General features: G+C 26.7%; 2 protein-coding genes across 2 annotated transcripts; both read left to right on the top strand.

Moving 5' to 3' along the window:
* Positions 1-4,278: 4,278 nt before the first annotated feature.
* Positions 4,279-5,189, top strand: LOC137833097 (agamous-like MADS-box protein AGL80). Its single transcript, XM_068641470.2, has 2 exons — positions 4,279-4,381; positions 4,539-5,189. Exons 1-2 carry the CDS (start codon positions 4,303-4,305, stop codon positions 5,030-5,032), a joined length of 573 nt encoding a protein of 190 aa, XP_068497571.1. The 5' UTR covers positions 4,279-4,302; the 3' UTR covers positions 5,033-5,189.
* Positions 5,190-12,140: 6,951 nt separating this feature from the next.
* On the top strand, positions 12,141-13,267 carry LOC137833096 (agamous-like MADS-box protein AGL80). Its single transcript, XM_068641469.2, has 2 exons — positions 12,141-12,281; positions 12,418-13,267. Exons 1-2 carry the CDS (start codon positions 12,203-12,205, stop codon positions 13,050-13,052), a joined length of 714 nt encoding a protein of 237 aa, XP_068497570.1. The 5' UTR covers positions 12,141-12,202; the 3' UTR covers positions 13,053-13,267.
* The last annotated feature ends 4,481 nt before the right edge of the window (positions 13,268-17,748 follow it).

The following is a 17,748-nucleotide window of genomic DNA, read 5'->3' as shown; positions in this document are numbered from 1 at the left end:
TTATTAAATTAATGAGACCATTTATTATTATTAAACAATTAAAATAAAAATCTTAAATCTTAACATTAAATAATAATTTCTATTTTTATAAACAACTTTATCTTATTTCTAACCTTCACACTTGTCGGGTAGATTGATTTAGTTTTTCATGAAAAAGTATATCAAAATTATATAAAGTACTTTAATTTTAATTTTTTTAATTTTAATTAAATTATTTTGATAAAAATAAATTAATTTAACTTGAGTTCTAAATTTGAAAAATGAAAATGTTGCGATAAAAATAATAATTATATTTATCATTGATCAAATCAAATGACAAAAGTTGAGTTTGATTTGTTCTCTTTTAACACCCTATATATCTGAAATCTTATATTATTATAAAATACAAGAAATCTGGTTAAAAAAATATCTAAAATTTAAGATTATTTTTTATTAATATATATTAAATTAAATAAAAAGTCTTGCACTGGGTGTACTGAGGGGGAAGGATATAGAAGAAGAAAAATACATGAAGAAGGCACAGGTTGGAGCAGGATCAGGGTTCCAAGTCATGTTCTCAAAAGCAAAACATTTTTGGTTTTGAAAACAAAGAAATCCATACCCTTTCAATTCAACTTATGCTTTGTGGGTCATTATGCTACTTTTTTTCTTTGCACTCACAGATTTACTAAATAAATTATAATTACTTCCAATGAAACACAAAGGCTACTTCAGCCTTTACACAATTGAAAAATAAAACGACACTTATTCAACTCTTTTTCTTCAGCACTTCTCTAAAGAAATTGTGGTTAAAAATTAGGTTCACACTAAAGGGAGTTTTATCAACTTTAGGTTAGCTTGAATAAAGATTGACCTACATTAGAATTACCAAGTCAAAAAGATTTAGATTAACTATCAAGTTTAAGTCACTCTAAATTAGAAAAAACTTAGATCAAATTAAATGAAATATGTTTAGATTAAAGTTAAGTCGAGTGAGTTTGAGTTTAAATTAGGTTGAATTGAATTAAGTTTACATTAAACTGAGTCAGTCTATATCCTCATTCGACTTAGTTGATATGAATAAAAAGGTTGACATGAGTCAACTGATCCATATCAAATTAAGTCGAGATAGACTAAAATCGAATCAGATTATGTCAAGTTAGCAATGCTCATGTCAAGTTGAAACGAATTGGACCCAAGTCAAACAAGACCTATGTTGGGTCAAGTCATGTCAGGTTGAGTGCTTGAGTATAGTTTGGGTGAGTCAGTCGAGCTTTATGTCAAAAGGGAATCGAGTTCAGACAAAGTCAAGTCAAGTTAGGTCAAGTCAGTGAAGTCTAGGTCGAGTCGAAATGGATTTAGTCCAAGTCGAGAAAGGTTTAGGTCGAGTCAAATCAACTTGAATCCACGTGAAGTCATTATGAGTTCATGTCAAGTAGAGTGTTTGAGTCAAACTCAACTTCAAATTAGTCTTGGTCAAGCTCAAGTTACATTGGGTTGAGCTTAGCCTAAACATGTTAGGTTGGGTTGAGCTTAGCCTAAACATGTTAGGTTGGGTTGAGCTTAGTTCAGACTGGACTAGGTTAAGTTTAAGTTAGGCGTTGACTCAGTTGAGAGGAGCCTAGGTTAGGTTAAACCGACCTTATGTTAGACTTGGTTAAACTTAACTCAAGTTAGGATGGGAGATTAAATTGAATCCAACTCAAGTCAAGCTTAATTGAGTCAAGACAAAATCAGATCAAAATAAATCAAATCAAACTTAAATAATTTAGATCTTATTGGACCAAACTTACATTATTTTGAATCCAATGGAACAAACTTTATTAAGATGGGACTAATCGATCAAACATATCAATTTAAATCTAAATTTAAAAAATTATAAAAATTAAATTACAAAAGTCCAATTTAATTTAGTATAATTCAAATTAAATTAAAAAAAACATTCAATTTAATCTAATTAAAATATATTTAGATTTTAGATTTAATTTATTTTATTAGATTTGGATTAGATATACATTAAATTTTAAAATCCATACAAAATGGGCAGCTAATCTAGAAAGTTTTGATTTTGATATTGATATTATTACAAATATGGGCATCAGTACTATATATTTCATTAAAAACATAACTTCTCTATCTAAAGAACATTTTAAAATTTATTTATTTAAATTTTTTTAAATAATATAGGTTCATTTTTTGTGGAAAAAATCTCAATATTCACATAATTTGTTGCACACCAATTTTATTTAAGAAAAATAAAATAATTTGTTATTAGAAATTAATAAAGTAAATTTTAAATCTATTTTAATTTTATAAAATTCAATTTTAAATCAAGTGTAAGAATAGAAAGGAATGTGATAACATGGGACATAATAACATCAATAAACTGTTTAATATACACCATGTATTGGCACGATAGGCCCAACAAAGACTCGCTAGGATAGGCTCGAAATGGCTCTGATACCATGTTACGAAGTGGACTTTAAGCCTAACTCAACCCCATAAAACCGGCTCATAGGGTTGAGGTCTGCACCCGTTTATATATTATGAAATGTCCTTATCTCTTGTCATAAACCTAACTAGAATTACACTGAGAAATTTAAAAATCATTTGATAAATTATAAAATTATAAAAATAATTTTATGAAATTGAATTCTCCTTAAAATTTCATTTTTATTAAAAAAAATTGTTAATTCTATATCATCAAGAATGAAATGTTGTTATACAGAGACGTGATGAAGTTAAATTAGGCATGAGAAAATCCAAATGATGAAATGTACGAAGATAAGAATTAATATTTCAATATGATGGTGCAAATTAATATTTCAAAGTTTATAATATTAATGTAATTAAAACATATTTTGAGAAAAAATAATTATTGAATAATAATTAATTTATATTAAATAATTTATTAAATATTTGAAGAAATGTCAGATTATATTTAATATAATAATTTGTCAACTATACATCTATTAATTGCCTGAATTCAGTTACATAAACTAAATAATAATAAAAAATCAAATATACAGCTTTAAAATGTAATTAGTGGTTCAACCTTTCATCATTACAATAAAACCATGTTCAAAACTGTGTACAAAATACAACAGATAAGCAATTAAACTGATGACTATGAAAATAATTAATTACATGTAAAGTTTTGATTAAAGAAAAAATAAGCAATGAAGTAAATCACAATAAACATGTTGAACAAGTTTACCTAAATATTTATATCATAAATAAAACAGATTTTTTTTCATAAATTAAAATTGGTTTATACAGATGTTAAAATAAAATTTAAAAAAAAACATGTAAATTTTTTATAATTAACTTATACATTAGTTAATTTTACTTTTTAAATAAATTTATTTTTTCTTATTATTTTTATTTTATAAACATATTTATATATATATATATATAAAATCTGTTCAATAAGTATGTGAATAACATATTTGATTTCAGGTCTATATATGTATACAAATATCAACCTATCAAATAATATGCTTTTTTTTATTTAAAGAGTATTCATAGATGTTTAACTTTTCTAATTTTTAAAGGGGTTCACCATTCTACCTAGGTATTCAAATATGAATCTTTTAGTGGGAACCTATGCCAACTTACTCAATTTTTCAAAATTTTGTTTATCAGTTTAACTTTTAAAACTAAAAGTTTTCATCTATATACTCTTTAAAAAATATCTAAATGTCAGTTTCTATAGTTGTATACCACTTTTTCCGTAATAGAATTAATTTTTTTTCAAAAACTATAATTACTATTTAATAAATATTAATACAATTATTAATTGCTATTCAATAAATTTTGTACATATACAGGAAAAAATTCAATATAAAATTAATCATTAATCTGTCATTAATGAGAAAGTTATAACTGTAGTTTAGGCCATGTGTCAACAAATAAAAGAATAAAGATAAAATTAACTTCAATATCAAACATAAAAAGTTACATTTTTCATTTATCTTTCACATGACAAGTCTTTTAAACAATGTTTTGTAACAAAAATCCTCAAACAATTCTATGTCATGAATTTATTTACCACTATAAAAAAAATAAACCAACCATGATGATAAATTTTCAGCAAAGAAAAATAAAACAAATAAATGTTTTTTTATGAATTAAAATTGATTCATGTATATTCATTTATATTTAAAAATTATGAAAAATACAATTTTATTTTATGTTTTTTATTTCTAAAACAATTCTAATATTGAATTACATGGTAATTTCTTTTATATAAACAACACATCAAAGTAACATTTTCATAGTCTCAATCTTGCTCTCCTTTCTTGTTCTTTTCTGATCACATTCATGACTAGAGCCAAGATTGAACTTGCTTACATAACCGATCCTGGGAAGAGGAAGGCAACCTTCAAGAAAAGAAAGAATGGTCCAAGAATTTTGTTTTTCTTTAAACAATTTTAACTATGCTTTATCTTAGTCTTTCATGATGCATATATTTTCTCTTTGATAAAGTTTCAATTTTTGAGCATTTCCCACTTTTTCCAGTTTCTTATATGGATCTTGCTATATTTGTTTCTGAACAGGTTTGATGAAAAAGATCAGTGAAATCACTGTCCTATGTGGGATTGATGCATGTGCTGTAGTTTATAGTCCTGATGTGCCTAATAAGCCAGAGTTTTGGCCATCTGAATCTGGAGCCAGGAGTGTGATTTCCAAGTTCAATGGTGTGTCAGAGTCTGAGAAAACTAAGAAAATGTTCTGCCAAGAGAGCTTTATAAGGCAGAGAATTGACAAAAGCCAAGAACAGCTGAAGAAACTAAAGAATGAAAATAGGAAGAGAGAGATTAGCCTTCTTATGTGTGAATACCTCACTCATGGGAGCAACAACCTTGACAGCAACAACATCAATTATCTGAAAGATTTCTCCTTTTTCACTGATCAAAACTTAGATGAAATTAGAAACAAAGTCACTGTGCATCCAGCACAAGAGGAGACACCAGTGATTTACAGTAGAGGAGAGCAAGCACAGGCTCAAGGGCATGGGACCAACTTTTCCAGGAAAAGAAAGCTGAATTAGTCTATGGACAACATCACTGCTGGTGGTGGGAATGAATGAAAAAAGTGATGTTATTGTTGTCTAAATTTCTAGGGTTTGTCTTGATTGAACTGTTCTATGTTTGGTTGCTATGTTTTACAGTTTTAAATGTGTCTACCCTTAGACACAGTAATAATAATCCAATTGAAAAAAATGAAACTTTGTTTCTGGACATATTTTAAGGATTCGATTTGAGTATCTTTCAATTATTCTATATTTCTATTGCATTCTTCTCATACTTTGAAAGAAATAGCATCTTCATCTGTGTGTATGGAAAGAAGCCTTTGATATATTTGATTTTTGTCCAAGAGAATATCATTTATGCAGGTTGTTTTATCTGTCAATTGTTTAATTTGGTTTCAATTTCAATCTATTCCATACACACTTGGTCAAGATCTAAATTCTGTAATTTGAAAATTTTGAAATTGTTTGATCCTGAATCTTTGTTTTGCTTCCCTTTTCTGCAAATTGAAAGAAACCCTTTTCAAGAAAGAAGTAAGAATACCCCATTCACAACTCAAGATCTGAAACAATTTCAATCTCAAAATCAACAAAATTTGTGAAGAGCTTATATTAAAAAAATTACACCCACAATTAAAATTTGTATTTTACTAAAAAAAAAAATAAGTTATACTCTATTTGACAGATAGAAAAACTATTGGTGATATATAGAAGACTTAGTTGAAACTAGAAAAAAAAAACTTATTGAAAAATAGAATGGTGGAATACTCATTGTGATGTGTGGGTGTTCATTCTATGATAATCAAATCAAGCAAACAATAGTAATTACAATGTAATATGGCAGCAATGAGAATTTTTTTGTTCAACAAGTATGTGAATAACATATTTTATGTTCATATGTATATAAATATCATGCTGATTTAAATAGTATTATTCATAAATGTTTCACTTTCATACTTTCTTTTAATGCCTCCACTATGATACTTTGGTATTCACATCAGGATGAAAATTCCAATTTGAATCCTTTAATCTAATACAAATTTGTTTATCCCTCTAACTTTTAAAACTAAAAGTTTTCATCTATGTACTCCGAAAATATTTAAATTTGAGTTTCTAAAGTTGTATACCACCTTTTCCCCTATAGAATTAATGATTTTTCTTCAAAAATAATAATTACTATTTAATAAATATTAATATACTTATTAATTGCTATTCATTCAATTTTGTACTTATGCAAGAACAAATTCAATGCAAAATTAATTATTACATGCTATTAATGAGGGAGTAACTATAGTTAAAGCCATATAATGAACACCTAAAAATAAAGATAGAATTAACTTGAATATAAACAAGAAAAAATTATATATTTTTTATTTCATTTAAACAATATTTTATTATTTAACATTTCAGTGCTGGTGAATTTATTCATCACTTCTTGAGCAGATGAACATGATGGGATTTTTTCATAAGAAATTTTTCTAAAAATAAAACAAATAAATAATTTTGTTTATAAATTAAAATTAATTCGTGTATATTCATTTATATTTTAAAAATTTATGAAAAAAATAATTTTACTGTTTTCCTTTATACTCTTTGTTTCTAAAAAAATATTGTCCAAACAATTCTAATATTTAATTACATCCTAGTTCTTTTTATATAAACAACACAACATCAACCATTTTTTATCAACAATGAGAAAGACACCTCAAAGTAGCATTTCTTAATTTTACTTCTCTTTCTTGATTTTTTTTTCTGGTCAAAGTCATACTTGCTTACATAACTGTTATGGGAAAAGAAAATAAACTTTTAAGAAAAGTAAAAATGGTCCAAGAATTTTTTTTCTCTTTAAATAATTTTAACTATGCTTTCTATTAACCTTGCATGATGCATATTTACCCTGTAGTAAAATTTCAATTTTTGAGCATTTCCCATTTTCTTTCTGTTGTTACATGGACCTTGTTATGTTTCAAAATCAAGTTTGATAAAAAATAAGTTAAACCTTGTAATCCATCAGTGAACTTCTTATACTCTTGTGAATTTTTATTTTGTGTGGTCTCTTATAGAGTTCTTATCTTTTGTGAGTTATTAATCTCAAGAGATATTAAAATGATATAACTTTGAGAAATTTATTAACTCGTGTAATTTACAGTTTGTTAACTCGTCCAATCTGAAGAGGATTTTTATATCTTGTAATGAAATGATTTGATTAGTTAAATTTATTAAGTAATTTGTTTAAAAAATAATTGGACATAATTTAGGTATAACTTAATTGTTGAGGTGAATCAATATAAAATATATTTTGATGTTTTGCTTTGTTTGCGTGATTATATTTACTTAAAAAAATAGGTTCATGGGTCTCGGACCAATTTTTTCAGAAAAAAATAACTGAATTAGTCTGTGGACAACATCAATGTTGGTGGTGGGAATGAGTGTTAACATTGGAAGAGGTTAATGTTCACCATGGTTGGCTTAACTAAAGTATCCCTTAAAAAGATAATTATTTTTTTCACTAAGTTTAGATGGTTTCTGTTAGAGACATTGACTAAAAATTAGAATATTTCATTGTATATAAGTGGGTGCAAACCTCACTTCATGAACCGATTTTATGGGGTTGAGTTAGGCTTAAAATTCACTTAATAATATAGTATCAAAGTCATTTAAAGTCTATCATTACGAGTGTTTGTTGGACTTATCGTGTTATTCACGCACGAACTGACATGTTGGAGCTAACATTCTTTTGATTGAGTTGTTCTATGTTTGTGTTTTCTTTCGTATCTCAATTATATGCACATCATACTTTAAAATAGCATCTATCATCTGTATATATGAAAAGAAGCCTTGGATATACTTGATTAGTTGGTTTAAAATGCATTTTTTGTTTGGAAATTTTTGAGAAAGAAACACTTTGCAAGAAACAAAAAGTAAAAATACACAATCTGAAACTATTTCAATTTCAAAACTAACAAAATTTGTGAATAGCTTATATTGAAAACAATTACACCCACAATGAATATTTGTATTTTTTAAACAAAGATAAGTTATCATCTATTCTGTTAGAAAATTTATTAGTGATAAAAGACTTAGCTGAAACTAAAAAGAATTTATTGAAAAATAGAATGGTTTACTCATTGTGGTTTGGGGATGTATACTATATCGTAATCAAAGCAGGCAAAGAAGAAATATTTGTAATTACAATGTATCTAGTTTTTTTTTCTCAACAATAAATAAATTGAATAAAAAATATCTAGTGGAAGCAATGGAAAAAATTATGTTCAATAACTATCAATAACATATTTGATGTTGAAGTCCATATGTACATAAGTATCTATCTATTAAATAATATGATTTTATGATTTACAGAGTATTAATAAATGTTCTTCTTTTAATTTTTTTTAAAGCGATCCATTATTATACCTAGGTATTCATATGCGTTGGAAAATTCAAATTGAAATCTTTTAATGGAATATTTATCACTTTAACTTTTAAAACTACAAGTTTTCATTTATGTACCTTTGAAAAATGCTTTATATTAGCATTGCATGATGCATATTTACTTTTATTTAATCCCATTAATAATCCTTTTTCTAACACTTTTATTTGAAAAATATGAGTTGGCTACTATATGACGTTATTATTATTATTTTTAATAAATATGGGTGACGTTTTAATGATATGGCGGATTAGAAAATTTATTTTGACATTTTTTTTCTTCTTCCTTTTTCTTTCACACATCTCTCATTCCCTCTCACGCTAGTGGTGATCTCATTCCTTTCTCGTTCAATCCTTCATACGTAGGACGATATCTTGATGTAATGTGTGATCACTGCACGAGATTTTTGCATGCATTATCGTTCTCTCCTTCAATCCCTTTAGTATGGGATTATTTTTCGGTTTGGATTGAACCAAAAGTCAAACACTCATCTTCCTGTTAATTTTTTTTCAGTTTAGGTTATGTAACACATTTGATTTTGTTAATGATGTTTGGGGAACAATTTGAATTGCATTACTTAGCGAGATTTGGAAACACAGGAATAATGTCATTTTCAAATGGGGGGTGGTTGATTGTTTAGAAATGTTTGCTATGATTCTTTTAAAGGTTTGGTCTTGGGTTATTTTTAAATCACATTCTGGTTTTTTTCCCTACTAACTGGTGTCTTGATCCATTGATTTGTATGAGGTTGGTTAAGTGATGTAATTTTGTCAGGTAGTTATAGAGTTGGTGTTGTGAAGGTTGTCAGGATCTGTATAAGAGTTTGATCACCCTTAAGTGGTTCATATTTAATTTATTATATATTGCTGATAAAAAAAATAGAAGATGTTAATGCTCACAGTGATGTTTTTGTTATATATATATCTAGGGTTACCCTTGATTGAACTGTTCTATATGTTTGATTATGTTTTTACATTTTTTACTGTCTACCCTTAGACATGGTAATATTAAAAGTGTATGTAAAGAAGCCATTGTTTTAGCATTAACATACACTTTTAGCATTAACATACACCATTGTAACATGATTATTATTATCCGCATGCGGATCAAGGAACTTAAACTCATATCATACGAGAAGATATAGTACCACTACAATAAAATCATTAAATAACTTTTAAATTTAAAGATAAAAATAATTAATTATTATATTAACTAAATTAAAATTTATTTTAAAAATTAAAAAATTATTGATATTTAAAGTTATTTTTATTATTAATAAAAAATTATAAAATAGTTTCTAAATTAAATTGATATTTAAATTAGCTATCAATGTTAATTTTAACTACTAATATCTTAGATTTTAAATTCAAAATTGCTAATGATATCTATTTTAAATAGGAGAATCAATCTCTCCACTCTCTTGTTAGTTAAGTGACCACAAATAAAATAAAATAAACTTACAAATCTCTCCACTTTCCTACTAGTTAAGTGAAAACAATAAAATAAAATTTAAAATTAAAAAAAAATGTTAATTTAATAAAGAAGAATATTAGTTTAAAACAGAAAAGTATCAATCTCTCCACTCTCCTGCTAGTTAGGTGACAATAAAATAAAATTAACGTCTCAATCTCTCCACTCTTCTGTAGTTAAGTGAAAACAAATAAAATAAAATTTTAAAATTAAAAACTGTTTTATTAACTTTTAAAATTATAAAATGTCGAAATAACCAAAATAAATTAATAAAACAAAATATTAAGTAAGGGTAAAATAGAAATATAATTTACAGCCGTTAAAGTGGAGAATTCTCTTTATATACAGGTATAGATTTTAATAATACTAATATTTAGTATTAAAAGTATTTAATAATAATAATAATTTTAATATCAATATTATTTTTAATCATAATAATAATATTTATTAACATTAATGATTAGTGTTTGATATTAAAGATTTTAAAGACAAGATAAAGTTTTACGACACACTTTTTTCTTTATTTGTTATTGAAAGTTATAGGTCACATTAAAAATTTGTAGTTTAAATATTAAAAATTTGTAGTTTAAATTATCCACAATTTATCATCGATGTTTAATGATCTTTATGAGTTACATTTCTAAATATGTTTCCTTTTATTCTTAAATTGAAAAAAATAGTGATGTTTAACTTTTTTTAGTGTGATTTTTTTTTTTCAAAAGTCACACCGCAAAATTATAGCTTAAATATTCATGCTTTGAAAATCGTTATCTATAATGGTTCATAAACTATTTTTGTAAAAATATTATTTTTTCACTTTTAGGTACACTTATATCACCGTAATCAATTTCAATGTTAGTTAAAACAATAAATGTTGTCGTGATACGAATTTAAATAATTGAGTTTCATATCTTTTCAAAATTTGAGAGAGATTTAACATTGAAAGTAATTTTTTCTTAAATTTTTTTTTTTTTGTGTTCTTAAGATCAATCATCTTAACTAAATATGTTATCTGATATTTTCTCTTGTATTATGGTAAATCAGATGACATTGTTTGAACTATACTTTTCATTTATTGTAAGCTTGTTGTTCTTAGTATTTTTTTTTTTTACAATTTTATTGTATAAATCTTCCGATTTAGTAAAACCTTGACTGATGTAGTTTAACAACTGGATTTGACTCTTGTATATGAGAAAATAGAATGGTGACTTGTCATTGTGCATATATATCATTGGATTAAATATAAAAGGACTCAATTTTAGAAAATATATTTAAATAATAGAAAAAATTGTAATGAACAACTCAACAATTTATTATTTCAATAAACTAAATTAAAATCTGCAAATAGAAAAGATAAATACTTAAATGCACTGTAAAAAAGAATTTAATTAAATGTAAGCATTAGAATTTGAATTAATCAAAGAAAAGAAGGAAGCAAAAGTCAAACATGACGTAATATAATTGACAAATAACAATCTTAAAACCGCGTTTATGATCAGACTCCTAAATGGATCTCTTTTTAAAGAAAATAAAATGCTTTTAATTAAGATTCAAAGAGCATGGTCCACCACTAATGAAGGATACTTAGGTAATTATCCATTCAGGGTGTTTTTATTCTTGAAAAAAATTTCAAATTTTGGATTTTGCTTCTAACTTTTAATTATTTTTAATAGTTTTCATGAAATGAAACACCCAAATACCAATTCCTAAAGCTAAACACCTTTTCCTCTAAGAACAAAAAAAAAATATGTATTTAAAAAATGTAGGTTCTATTTTATAAATATTTATAAAATTATTAATTAGTATCCTTTCAAGAATGTATGTAAGAACTAATTCAATACAGTATTAATTATTGGCTGTTATTTATGATCAAGAAAATAATAGTTAAAGTTGTACATGGACAGATATAAAAGTAAAAATAATATTAATTATATTTTTTAATTTGTATGTTGGTCTCTTAAATGAAGAGGTAAAGAAAAGATAATACTAACTTGAATTATCAACTTGTACAACTCATATATTCCCTTTTTCTTCCACATGTGGTAAGTCATTTAAACAATATTTTACTGCAAAATCTCTCTAATTATTCAATGATGATGATATTAATTACCAAGTTTTATGCAAAGACAACAACTCAGATGAGTCTAATTTGGTATAGTGAAATACTTTCCCTATATACAATCTAGTTACATCTTGAATTTTTTTATATAAACAGCACACATCAAGAATGGGAAAGATACACAAAAATAACATATTCATAACTCTCTTCTTGTTCTTTTTTGCTCACAGTCATGGCTAGAAAGAAGGTTGATCTTACTTTCATAACCAAAACCTCAAAGAGGAAGGCAACCTTCAAGAAAAGGAAAAATGGTTCAAAAACATGTTTCTTTCTCTCATTTTAACCATGCTTCATAATTAGCCTTGTATGATGCATGTTTACCTTTTAATCAAATCTACTTTTCTAACCATTTCTCTCTTTCTCTTGCATTGTTGTGTTTCTCAACAGGTTTGATAAAAAAGATTGGTGAAATCAGCATCCTTTGTGGGATTCAAGCATGTGCTATAATCTATTCCCCGGATGAGCCTGATCAGCCAGAGGTTTGGCCATCTGAGGAGGGAGTTGAGAGTGCTATTTCCAGGTTCAGGAGTGTGTCTGAACTGGAGCAAAGCAAGAAAATGTTCTGTCAGGAAAGCTTCTTGAGGCAAAGAATTGTGAAAGTCCAAGAACAGCTGAAGAAAGTGAGGAATGAGAATAGGAAGAAAGAGATTGGCCATCTGATTTCTCAATACATCACTGTTGGGAACAATCTGGAGAGTGCCAACATCATTGACCTCAATGATATCTCATTCTTGGCTGATCAATGCTTGGAGGACATCACAAAGAAAATCAGTGCTCGCAAAGCCCAAATGGTGACACCAGTTGCTGAAAATGGAGGACAAACTATGACTCATGGAGGACAAACGGTGACTCATGGAGAACAAGCACAAGTGAATCATGTCCAAGGGCCTTACACCGATGTTGATGCCATGCAAAACATGAATTGGTCTTCTGATATCATCAATGCTGGTGCTGCCAATGATATGTTAGCATTGGAAGATGTTAATGTCCAAAGTGGTTGGCTTAACCAATATATCCCTTGAAAAAAGTTATGGTCTCTTTGGCAAGCTTCTAGCTATAGGGTCTCTCTTGTTTCAACTGTTCAATGTTTGGTTGTCATTTTCTTCTACATTTTCATCTCTGTCGTTGTTTTAAGAACTCAATTATCTATCAATTCTGCAGAATTTCTCAGTACTTTGAAGGATTAACATTACAATGAGGCCTTTACATATTTAATTACTTATTAATCATTTCATTGAGACATAACTTGTTTAAAACACGTTTTTTTTATTTAATTTTGCTAATTTCTTTAAATTAGTTAAAATATGGTCAACATCCATCAATCGGGTCACACTTGCTCAAGATCAAAACCACAGGGAAATTTAAGTTTATAAATCTTTCATGCTGAATTTGTCCTGAATCCTATCTATATAACTCTATTGTAATAACCTTAGAATACTTGAAAGCAATCTCTTAATACTTTCCTATGTCAAATACAAAAATGTCTTGTTTTTAATGAGCAATCAATGAATTAGATAAAAAAGTAACACTTAAGGAATGTTTCAACTTGTACAAAAGATAAGGTTATGACAAACTTACAAATCTAACATGCACATTCAACCAGACAAAACAGTTGTGTATGCAAATATCAAAAAGCTTTCCAGACAAAACTAAAACAAACAAAAAAATTCAAAACTTTTTTAATCAGCAATAAAAAAATGATACAAATGGAAATACTGGGATACTGCAACCCATATACAATCTCTATACTCTATCTAAGTATTAAGTATGAGAATATTGGTATCAAAAAGTTATATTAATTTGCTTCTATTTCAACATCAATATCTGCTGTATTGCCTAACAAGTGTTGAGTGTCATGCATCTTTGCCCTCAGTGTTCTTGGTTCATGTTACTGTTTTCCCTTCCATTGATTTGCAGGAACTCATTCATCCTTGGGTTTAAAACTGCACAGGAGAACACTTCCTGTGATTCATAAGAGATGCAACCTTTTGATTCCAAAGTTCCTCTCATTCCACCCTTCATGTGACTTGCAGACTTCAAGTCTCTTTCATTTCAATTTGTTTATAAATCTCTTGGTCTGATGTAAGAATCCTATATATTTGGTCTCGTGGAAGAAACTATATTGTTACTAAAAAATAGTATATCATTGACACATAATGCCAAGAATATGTATTATTCCCACTGAACATATGATACATACAATTGTCAATTGTATTTACCACAAAACAATATGAGGTAATGAGTTGGTAGAACTTATAATGCCATTAAAAGATTCCTATTTGAGATCATAAATAAAAATTTTACATTAACATACCATAAATAGATCTTTTTAAAGTCGCAACATATAATTTTTTTTCTTCAAGTGTTATAGTTTAGAAATGTGTCTTGACATCCATTTTAGGTATTTCTAAGTCAAAATTAGTCATCAACAATAGTTTATTACTTTTTATTATTATTGGAGTTTGTATCTTTAACAATAATATGAATGAAGAATTGATGTAAACTCTTTAAATTTAGGATAAATGTCTGAGTGAACAAGTTAGTCTCGGTCACCTTGACGATCGTCCGAACCAAAGGACAACTCAAGACACACAATAAATAATAATAACGACAGTTACAATAGCATTTAATGAGTCATATTCATATATTGAAATATGTGGAAAATATCTCCGACAAATCAGTCAACAACTGAAAGTTGTACATCCCTATTAATTAGGAACCTCAATACATGTCAATTAATAACTGATATCCGATCCATTACCATAAGGGCACATAACTAACACTATAAATAAAACCCTATGCGGAGGTATAAAGTACTTTTTTCATATTTCACCAGAATACACTTAAATCATAGCACTGACATGTATCGGCGGAGCATCAATATCAAAGGAAGGAAGCTTGAAGAAACTAAAGAATTACCGACAAGTCAACAATTGTATAACAAGTTTCAGGTACTATCTAGATTTCAGGCCCCTCTTTGTCCATACATGTATAAGCTCTCAAGTCAATAAATAAGTTAATGAGTATGAAATCAAATGTAATTTTTATAAGACTTATATCCAACAACGACAATTTTATTAGACTAAAATTATTTGAAGAAATTAACTCATTTCTAATTATTTCCCCTTAATTTCTACTTTTCTGAATTTATATATTGTTGAGTCATTTATGTAGTTTAATCTTGTTATTTAGTTATAATGTACTTTCATGTGATCATTTGCTATTTTTCTTTGTTATGATGTCAGAAATATTGAAAATTATTGTTATATTAAGAGTATTATGTTATGCATATATGTCATTGATGAAGTTTTTTAATATTGTTTTTAAATTGATAAAACATTTACAATTTTACGAGTTAAACTTACTGGCAAGTTTAGAAATTTATAAGTTTATGTAACTCTCAAACTTATTCAAGAATATTTAACGTATAAAATAATTCGGTGAACCTGAATTCGATTTTCTTTTATACTAAAATATAACGTATCAAATAAAATATCTATCATCTAAAGAACCAAATTCAAATTTTAATAGAGACAAGCTTTATTATTCATAAATAAACAAGAAAATTTAAAATTTGTCCAAACTAGAAATAGTCATCAAGTTCTGCCTAAAGGATGATTTTTTTTTATCAGCAAAGAATAAATAAAATAAAATGAGACATCTCAGGGCTGTCTCAACCCTTATACGAAACATCCAAAACAAGTTTCCTAACACCCTACCAACACATGATCCAACAAATAATACACTACAAACCAACCAAAATAAACTAGTCCAAGATATAGAAGTCCAACAAATACAGTTACATCAACCCACAAGGAGCTCACACTCTCAAAATAAGGACATGCACCGCACAACTAAACAGGATATTTGCCAGCAGACAAAGATGCTAAACCAAGTGCCAAAACTCGACACACCTATCCTACAAGGGGAACAAGTACACAAAAAAAAAACCACCAAATAGATCACACCCTTATTACAGGACACAACACCCAACATCAAACAGAGTCTTTGCAGCAGGTTGAAGAACACCAAGAACCCAAGTGCCAATATCAACCCATACATAACCAGAGAAATCCTTCCAGACTTGCAATAATCAGTCATAGCCAGATAGACCTGCGCACACCTCCTACACCTTCCAAGCGCAACCCAAGGCCACACACCTCAATCCAACCTTGCCAGATAAGAGAACCCGATGAAACCTGCACAAAACACACCACTACTACCAATTATGGACAACTTCGTTTGTTAAATAACGCACAAAATCAGTCTTTCAAATATTTTATACAACAATGAGGTTCCAAACACCAATCTGAGTAGGAGAAAACGACTAATTTTTCTTTTACTGTGACCTAAGATCAAGTCTTCCTTTGTACCACACTAAACACCTCCACTAAGTCCACCCGCCCATTCTTAAACACAACCCTATTCCTGTGATTCTAAATTTCACTGACAATACCTACCTAAAGGATGATATAACATAAGTTTATAAACCCTAATAAAATTCAGGATTTAACTACAACATAAAAATTCCAATTTCCTCTACTGAAACTCTTCATCCATAATGATAAATCTCATCATTGACGATTAACTTGGAAGACAACCCTATATTATCATATTCATCTACACTATTATAAGAAAATTATCAAATTGTAACTAATTTATTCATCTACACTATTATAAGAAAATTATCAAATTGTAACTAATTTTAAAGATCAAAATAACTATTTACTATTGAACTAAATTAAATACCATTTTAAAAATTAAAAATTTATTTCTATCTAAAGTACTTTCTATTATTAAAAAAATTTATAAAGTGATTTTTAAATTAGTATATAACCATTATCTGCAAAAGTTTTAGCTACTAATATTTTAAATTCTAAATTAGTTTCTAAAAGATTAATTGACACCAATTTAAAATCTAAAATATTAATAGCTAAAATTTTTATAGTTAATTTAAATATCAATTTATAAATTTTTATTAATAATAGAAATTATCTTATATATAAATAATATTTTAATATTTATATTAATATTTTATTTAATTAATATAATGACTAATTATTTTTTATTTTTAAATTTAATTTTTATTTAATAATTTGTAATGATAACGCTAGAATATACTCACCTAGTATTCTTAGCTACAAAAGATAAATTAACTTTAGAATAAACTAAAGCAAAAAAATTATCTACTAAGTGACATATTTGTAACACTCTTTCTTCACGTTTGACTTCTTGCAAAAGTAGCAGGTAAATTAATAAACCTTGTTTATTTTGTACACTCTTATCATCATTATAAAAGAATACAATAAATAAATTATATGTAAAGTAATATTTAAAATCAAATAAAATATTATTATTTATATATATTTTTTTAAAATATAAATTTTAATTTATTTTAATAAATACAAATATATTATATCTTTTATATATAAAAATAATTCCTTTTTATAATTGATTTTAGTTATAAAAATAATATTATAGTTTTGTTTTAAAAACTATTTTTTTCAATGTGTAAATATCCTGCAAAATAAAATTATATATATATATATATATATAAACTATTTAGCTTTCTGTTTTTTCTAATGAAAATTTGTGTCTTATCAAGTAACTTTTTTCTTTCTATTTTTTCTTCTTCAACCTTTATAATGTTTTTTTTTTTACTTTTTTATTTATTTTATAATAGTTCACTATAATACATAAGTAAAAGAATAATAAATA

This window comes from Phaseolus vulgaris, chromosome 6, assembly GCF_051622355.1.
Source record: "Phaseolus vulgaris cultivar YP4 chromosome 6, ASM5162235v1, whole genome shotgun sequence".
Classification (NCBI taxonomy): domain Eukaryota; kingdom Viridiplantae; phylum Streptophyta; class Magnoliopsida; order Fabales; family Fabaceae; genus Phaseolus; species Phaseolus vulgaris.
This window is presented reverse-complemented; position numbering and strand designations above follow the sequence as displayed.